This window comes from Colobus angolensis, unplaced genomic scaffold (genome assembly GCF_000951035.1).
Source record: "Colobus angolensis palliatus isolate OR3802 unplaced genomic scaffold, Cang.pa_1.0 Scaffold83, whole genome shotgun sequence".
NCBI classification, from domain to species: Eukaryota; Metazoa; Chordata; class Mammalia; order Primates; family Cercopithecidae; genus Colobus; species Colobus angolensis.
This window is the reverse complement of record NW_012122154.1, coordinates 1584092-1592330: the sequence shown is the minus strand read 5'-3', so window position 1 is coordinate 1592330 and position 8239 is coordinate 1584092. Positions and strand designations below refer to the sequence as shown.

The window sequence follows — 8239 nt, the reverse complement described above, 5'->3', positions numbered from 1 at the left end:
TGAGCCCAGGAGTTCCAGACTAGCCTGGACAACATGGCGAAATCCCGTCTCTAATAAAAATTCGAAAATTAGCTGGAAACGGTGGCGGGCGCCTGTAACCCTGGTGCTTTGGGAGGCCGAGGCGGGCGGATCACTTGAGGTCAGCAGTTGGAGACCAGCCTGGCCAACGTGGTAAAATCCCATCTCTACTTAAAAATACAAAAATTAGCCGGGTGTGGTGATGGGCACCTGTAATCCTAGCTACTCGGGAGGCTGAGGCAGGGAGAATAGCTTGAACCCGGGAGGCGGAGGTTGCAGTGAGCAGAGATCGAGCCACTGTACTCCAGCCTGGGCGACAGAGATCCTGTCTCAAAAATAAAATAAACTGGGCGAGGTGACTCACACCTGTAATCCCAGCACTTTGGGAGGCCGAGGCAGGTGGATCACGCACGAGGTCAGGAGTTTGAGACCAGCCTGACCAATATGGTGAAACCCCATCTCTACTAAAAATACAAAAATTAGGTGGGTGTGGTGGCATGTGCTTGTAATCCCAGCTACTCTGGAGGCTGAGGCAGGAGAATTGCTTGAACCTGGGAGGCGGAGGTTGCAGTAAGCCAAGATCGTGCCACTGTACTCCAGCTTGGCAACAGAGGGAGACTCCATCTCAAAAATAGAAATAAATAAGTAAATAAATGTCACTTTGGGATTTTAGACAAGGGAGTGGCTCAATTCAATGGGTTTAAAAAATTCACTAGTGGCTGTGTGGAGAATGCAGTGTAGGTGACAAAGGGGGAAATAGCCAACCGGACGTGGACAGATGAGAGTGAAAGTTGAAGGGTCAATCAACAAGACTTGGCAACTGGAGAGGGTAGAGGAAAGGGTGGCTTCCAAGCTTTTGGCCAGAGTACCTGGGTAGCGCTTTGGTTACCATTCACTCAGGGAGGGGTATAGATTTAGGGGAGGAAATAAGTGGGCTTTGGAGGTTCTTGATGCTAGTGTTTTTTTTTTGAAAACGTAGATGAGAACTTTTAAAACCACATATACTGAAAGTATCAGTACAGTTCAGGCCAGGCACAGTGGCTCATGCCTGTAACAGCACTTTGGGAGGCCAAGGAGGATGGATTGCTTGAGTCCACAAAAAATACAAAAGTTAGCCTAGGGTGGTGGTGCGCTCCTGTAGTCCCAGCTACTTGGGAGGCTGAACTGGGAGGATTGCTTGAGCCCAGGAGATGGGAGGCTGCAGTGAGCTGTGATGGTGACACTGTACTTCAGCCCTGGGGCAACAGAGACCCTGTCTGGAAAAGAGTATAGTTAGAAAGGAATACAGATCATGGCCGGGCGCGGTGGCTCAAGCCTGTAATCCCAGCACTTTGGGAGGCCGAGACGGGCGGATCATGAGGTCAGGAGATCGAGACCATCCTGACTATCACGGTGAAACCCCATCTCTACTAAAAATACAAAAACTAGCCGGGCGAGGTGGCGGGCGCCTGTAGTCCCAGCTACTCGGGAGGCTGAGGCAGGAGAATGGCGTAAACCCAGGAGGCAGAGCTTGCAGTGAGCTGAGATCCGGCCACTGCACTCCAGCCTGGGCGACAGAGCGAGACTCCGCCTCAAAAAAAAAAAAAAAAAAAAAGGAATACAGATCAAAGGATGTAGATGCCAGGAGCCAGCAGTATGCCTTCATTGTTACTATATAGTTTATTTAAACCAGACTATGATAATACAGAGAAGAGACTGAGGTGGCAGCTGCCCAGAATCTTTGTGGATTACAGATGAAAAGAAGTTAGGAGTCCTTGGATCCACACTTCAGTTACAGACAGACAAGTCAGCTGCATAAACACAGAGAACATAAGACACAAGACATTTCACAGCTTTTTGCATTTCCATTTTAAATGTATGTTACAGCTTTACATATTAAGTTACTACTCCACATATTTTGTGACAATGGCTAAGGATGCAATGGTCCCATCCCCCTGACATAAGCAGACTCTGGTCTGCAACACAAAACATTTCAGTGGGATACCAAACAAGTCCTTAACACATAACATACAAAAAGATCTTTAAACATCAGATTAATACAATGTTCTTCATGTTATATAAGGAAGAAGAGAAGTAAAAAAAAAAAAGAGAGACATTGGGGTGCTTTAAATGTATAGTATCTTGAGGCCTTAAATGTTTCATTCCCTTCCTCCAAGGGAGAAAAAAATGTTTAACTAATGAATAAAGAAAGCAACATCCTAACGCCCTATAATGAGGAAGAACCCCATCCTGACAGTACTTAGATGCTTCCATATAATAAATACAGCAGGTAGCAGAGTAAAGTCACAAGTATTGGCTTGGTTTTTATTTCTATGCTTATAAAAAAAAATATGAAGCTTCTTTGTGTGGGCTGAAGGGGTGTTAGCTTGTGGATGTTGGTCTTCGGTGCCTGTACCCCAGTGGCTGTTTACATTCCAGGCCCCTGCTAAATAAAGCAGGCTCCACTGCCAGCTGTCTGTACACTTTTCCTGGGGGAGGAGTTCTTGTCTTCAGTTTACTGCAGTAGGGTTCCTGGCTCTGTTACATGCTCATGTGTTCCGGAAGAACATATGAAATATCGTCCCATGGATGACGATACAGCCCCTGCTTCAGCCTCTTCTGATCAAGATAGTGTCCTAAAATGAAGCAAACACATCTTTTTTATTAGAGCTTCATAAACCTGGTGAGGGGGAGAGGCTAAGATAGGGAAATCTTTCTAACACACAAAAAAAGTAGATACAAAGCAGTAGGAAGTTTAGTCCAAATCCATTCCATAGGTAGATAAGGCAGACTTTGTACGAGAGAGCTGTTGGATCTGATTCTATTTTCCTTTAAATTAAAACAAAATTTTAAAGGGAAAAAACAAAAAATAATAAAAATAGGCTGGACGCGGTGGCTCACACCTGTAATTCCAGCACTTTGGGAGGCCAAGGCGGGCAGATCACGAGGTTGGGAGATCCAGACCATCCTGCCTAACACAGTGAAATCCCGTCTCTACTACAAATACAAAAAGTTAGCCGGGCGTGGTGGCACGCATCTGTAGTCCCAGCTACTTGGGAGGCCGCAGGAGAATTGCTTGAACCCGGGAGGCGGAGGTTGCAGTGAGCAGAGATCGCACCACTGCACTCCAGCCTGGGCGAAGAGCAAGACTCAGTCTCAAAAAAAATAAAAAAAATTAATTCTATTTTCCTGGGCTAGCAATCATTTCTTTTTTTTTTTTTTTTGAGACAGAGTCTTTCTCTGTCACCCAGGCTGGAGTGCAGTGGCCGGATCTCAGCTCACTGCAGGCTCCGCCTCCCGGGTTCACGCCATTCTCCTGCCTCAGCCTCCCGTGTAGCTGGGACTACAGGCGCCCGCCACCTCGCCCAGCTAGTTTTTTGTATTTTTTAGTAGAGACGGGGTTTCACCGTGTTAGCTAGGATGGTCTCGATCTCCTGACCTCGTGATCCGCCCGTCTCGGCCTCCCAAAGTGCTGGGATTACAGGCTTGAGCCACCGCGCCCAGCTAGCAATCATTTCTAAGAACAAAGGAACAATGATAAAGATAAGGGGAAAAGTTAAAGTAAGAAAGAAAAGATTAAGAACAATGATTAAGAGGATATGACATTTCTTCTGTAGAAACTGAACCACAAAGAGAATTTAAAAAAGGAAAAAAAAAAAAAGAAACTCAACCCCATGGGTAAGTGGTGTAGCTGAACCATGGGGGTTAAAAAAAAAAAAAACAACACTTAAAACAATAACGAATGGACTCACCAATGAAGCCCATACTCCTTCCCAGCACAAAGATGCCATTGAGGGCTCCAATGTCAATGTATTCATCAGCTTCCTCCCTGCAACACACAATCAACTTGTAGTTTTAAAAGGCTCATGTGACTGTCCTTCTCCCCACAGACAGTACTACTACTGCCCAGGAATAAGAAGAAAAGGGGTGCTCTGGGTGGTAGGATTACAGGCAGTTTTTGTTTTCTTCTTTATACCTCTCCTTATTTTTCAAATATTCTATTCTGAGTATGCATTACTTTTATAGTTTGGAGGAAACAACAAAAATCAACAAACGTAACGAAGAAAACAGCTGCAGTCCTCACCGAGTAAAGGACCCACAGTTTCTAAGCATGTCCACGAATGCGACTCCGATGAGACCATCTACGTTCAGGATAAGATTTGGCTTCTGGGAAGGCAAAAAATTCAAAGCATTTATCATTATTTCTCATTTTTTCTTCATAATTTTCCACTGTTACTACTATTACTACGAATTGTGACCATCATTTAAAAACTTCTACCAGCCCCACTGGTTGACACTGTGTCTGACTCAGTTCAATTCCCAGCATCTAGCAACGTACCCAACACCTAGTTGACATTTAGTGCATGTCTGTTAAATTTAGTTATGAAACAAAAATAACATTTCCAGAAAACTAGGTTTGCTTTTAGCTGCATAATCAAAATGTAACCTGGCTCCTATTTCCTCCAATAAATTTGTCCAACGTAATATTAGGAAACTAGGAAGTTTTTCCTTTGTTACCTTCGAGGTGGTAATCTTCTCTACTTCCAATGCATAATCGAGCAGAGGAGTGGCAGGGAAGTGCTGCCTGACGTAATCTTTGAGGATCTGCACTCGCATGTCTGGGTTGTTTATCTAGAAATGAACCCAACGTTACAGAGGAACACTCACACACTGCTGGGATGTGTTTGTTCATACTTGTATTACAGGTCGGTAGAACTGGACATATCCCAGAGGTGATTCAGGAACCTGACCCACGTGTACAATTCCATGTGGCACCAATTGTGCTAATGTCATGGGGCTAGCTTTTGAAGTCCTCTCATATCTCAACTGGGACACAAAACAACCTTGGTAGGTTCTCACTTTTAAGTTACAAAGAAGAAACTAAGCCCTGAGATGTTCAGGGAGCTGGCCAGGTCCTACAGTGTTAAGCAGCAGAGGTCTGAAAGTTAACCACTCTCCAACTCAGAGTCTTAGGTTCCAGCTTCCAGCCACGCCCCCACCAGCTCTGTGCCTACTCAAGCTGTGAGAATTCAACACTAAACAAACACGTGTTGAGTGTGGGGGGCAAAGTATTCCCAAAATTTTAGGAAAAACTATAGACCTGCCGTGAATGAAATTAACCACCTGTCAGTGGGGGAGGAAGATGATCTAGGGACACACCAAATCCCAATACCGAAGCAACTTCCGCCCTCAGCAAAGAGATAGCTGGGTCAGTACATCCTCTAGAAACTGAGGAGCTCAAAGAGTGAGTGAGTGAGTGTGGAGTGCAGGTCTAGCATTATCTTAGAAAGGCCCTGTGCTGTAGATGGGCAAGGTGTTATATGGTCAGGAGCTGGAGCTGGCTGAGTAAAGTTCAGCAAGTCCTAGATGGAATGTCCCTCAGTCACCCACCTTCCTTCCCTGCTTGGTTCTGAGCTGGTCCTTGCTCATCAAGCAACCTCTGGGTATCTCACCTGAGATGGCCAAGTGTTTGGCTGCCTAGAAGGTGGTGTCCTGAATCACATGCATGATCTTCATATTAATACTCCCCACCTGGGCCAGTGGAGTGACCAAATACATGAGGTTTTTGGAGCTACAGAGCCAAGGAGCCCAGGGCAAAGGGATCTACTAAGGAGCTGTCCCCATATGGCCCTGAGCAGCTGCCAGTGACCTCATCTCTTGCTCTTCGATTTTTTTTTTTTTTTGAGACGGAGTCTCGCTCTGTCACCCAGGCTGGAGCGCAGTGGCCGGATCTCAGCTCACTGCAAGCTCCGCCTCCCGGGTTTACGCCATTCTCCTGCCTCAGCCTCCCGAGTAGCTGGGACTACAGGCGCCCACCACCTCGCCCGGCTAGTTTTTTGTATTTTTTAGTAGAGACGGGGTTTCACCATGTTAGCCAGGATGATCTCGATCTCCTGACCTCATGATCCGCCCATCTCGGCCTCCCAAAGTGCTGGGATTACAGGCTTGGGCCACCGCGCCCAGCCAATAGCTGCCTTGTATTTGGCATCTGTCAACACATCCAAAGCTTTGTATGTTGGGAGTTGAAAGCTTAGGTATTCTCCCAAATAAATTAATGTCCCCTATCACCACCCACCCGGTAGATCCATCCCACTTTGTTGTTGTTGTTGTTTGAGACAGAATTTCGCTCTTGTTGCCCAGGCTGGAGTGCAATGGCATGATCTCGGCTCACCACAAACTCCACTTCCCAGGTTCAAGCGATTCTCCTACCTCAGCCTCCTAAGTAGCTGGGATTACAGGCATGCACCACCATGCCCAGCTAATTTTTTTGTATTTTTGGTAGAGAAGGGGTTTCTTCATGTTGGTCAGGCTGGTCTCCAACTCCCAACCTCAGGTGATCCACTCGCCTTGGCCTCCCGAAGTGCTGGGATTACAGGCATGAGCCACTGCGCCCGGCCTCTATCCTACTTTTTTAGGAGAGTAACAACTCACCGACTTCACTCGGTGACCAATGCCCATGATCAGTTTCCCTTCCTTCTTCATCTTGTTCACAAACTCCATGGGGATAATGCCACTGTCAAAGGCTTTACTGAACATCTTGGCTGCTGCATCCAAGGCACCCCCAAACCGATCCCCCTGCAGGAGAAACAAGTGCATGTTGCCTTGAGCTTTAAGAGTTTCCTTCAGCTCGGCAAACCAACCCAGTGTGTTCTGAATGGGCCTGAGCACTGGGTTTTACACTCAGGGGCTCCTTCTAGGGCCCTGCTGTGGCAAAGCAGCATGAGGCCAAGGCCCAGTGTCCCCACTGTTCACCTCCCAGGATGACAGTACTTACGATGGTGAGCAGCCCCGAGGTGAGGCTGGAGACCAGGTCTTTCCCAGCTCGCGCACAAATGATGGTGTTGTGGGCTCCAGAGACAGCTGGCCCATGATCAGCTGTTACCATCAGACACATCTCAATGAACTGGCAAGAGTACTTAGGCAACCTGGAAGCCGGGGGAATGAAAGCCAGGAGATGGTGGACAAGACCACGCTGGTACTTTCTCCCATCTCCCTAAACAAGTCATTCAAATCCAAGATGGGTAACTGCCAATCCAAGTCTAATACTACCACACAACTCTCAGGCAAAACCTCCTGATTCTTTAGACAGAGTCTCATTCTGTCGCCCAGGCTGGAGTGCAGTAGTACAATCTTGGCTCACTGCAACCTCCACCTCCTAGGTTCAAGCCATTTGCCTGCCTCAACCTCCCAAGAAGCTGGGACTACAGGTACGCACCACCATGCCAGTCTAATTTTTGTATTTTTAGTAGAGACGAGATTTTGCTATGTTGGACAGGCTGGTCTTGAACTCCTGGCCTCAAGTGATCTGCCCACCTTGGCCTCCTAAAGTGCTGGGATTACATACAGGCATGAGCCACCGTGCCCGGTCCCAAATACTGTTTGTAAAATAGAGTTTGAAACCAGAGTTTTTTTTTTTTTGAGACAGAGTCTTTCTCTGTCACCCAGGCTGGAGTGCAGTGGCCGGATCTCAGCTCACTGCAAGCTCCGCCTCCCGGGTTTACGCCATTCTCCTGCCTCAGCCTCCCGTGTAGCTGGGACTACAGGCGCCCGCCACCTCGCCCAGCTAGTTTTTTGTATTTTTTAGTAGAGATGGGGTTTCACCGTGTTAGCCAGGATGGTCTCGATCTCCTGACCTCGTGATCCGCCCGTCTTGGCCTCCCAAAGTGCTGGGATTACAGGCTTGAGCCACCGTGCCCAGCCAAAACCAGAGTTTTAAATCTATTCTTTGGTCAGTGATTTTCAGCATGAGTTGCCTGCACCAGGATTTGACCTGTATTTGTGGCTATGCTCCATGTGCCAGACAGACGGGGTGAGAACCCTGTCCCTTCACAGTGTAAGAGGCCCCATGCCTGGTTCCTGTAGTATTCAACCTCCCAACTAAGAATCAGAACAAAGTATGGAGAGGTGGGAGGCAGGAGCAGACAGAAAGAGACCTGCTCAGGTGTCATAACCCATGAACTTTTCCCAGAAAGAGTCCAAAGCAGGACCAAGACCCATCTCTCTGCAGGTGAGGGCATGACACAACCCAAGACATTGACCTGGCCTTCTGCCCGGCACCACCTTAAGCCAGGCCTCTGTGAATCACATACTCACTGGCTCCCCTGCCCAGCCATCAGTCCCACGGGAGGGCTAAGATTGGGAGTTGCAGAGAAAACCAATTTTTTCTAACATTAAAGCTCATGGGAGAAACAAATTTGCAAAGTGAACATAACATAAGGTACTTTCTTTTTTTTTTTTTTTT

General features: G+C 47.2%; 1 protein-coding gene across 1 annotated transcript in view; it reads right to left on the bottom strand.

Moving 5' to 3' along the window:
• Window positions 1-1652: 1652 nt before the first annotated feature.
• ACLY (ATP citrate lyase) overlaps window positions 1653-8239 on the bottom strand; it is a 59952-nt gene continuing 53365 nt past the window's right edge. The window contains exons 25-30 of the mRNA XM_011929940.1: window positions 6773-6923; window positions 6430-6573; window positions 4516-4629; window positions 4082-4164; window positions 3750-3826; window positions 1653-2633 (exon numbers count right to left, since the gene is read on the bottom strand). Coding sequence (XP_011785330.1) covers window positions 2539-2633; window positions 3750-3826; window positions 4082-4164; window positions 4516-4629; window positions 6430-6573; window positions 6773-6923 — 664 coding nt within the window. The 3' untranslated portion in view covers window positions 1653-2538. The remainder of the gene's footprint in view (window positions 2634-3749; window positions 3827-4081; window positions 4165-4515; window positions 4630-6429; window positions 6574-6772; window positions 6924-8239) is intronic.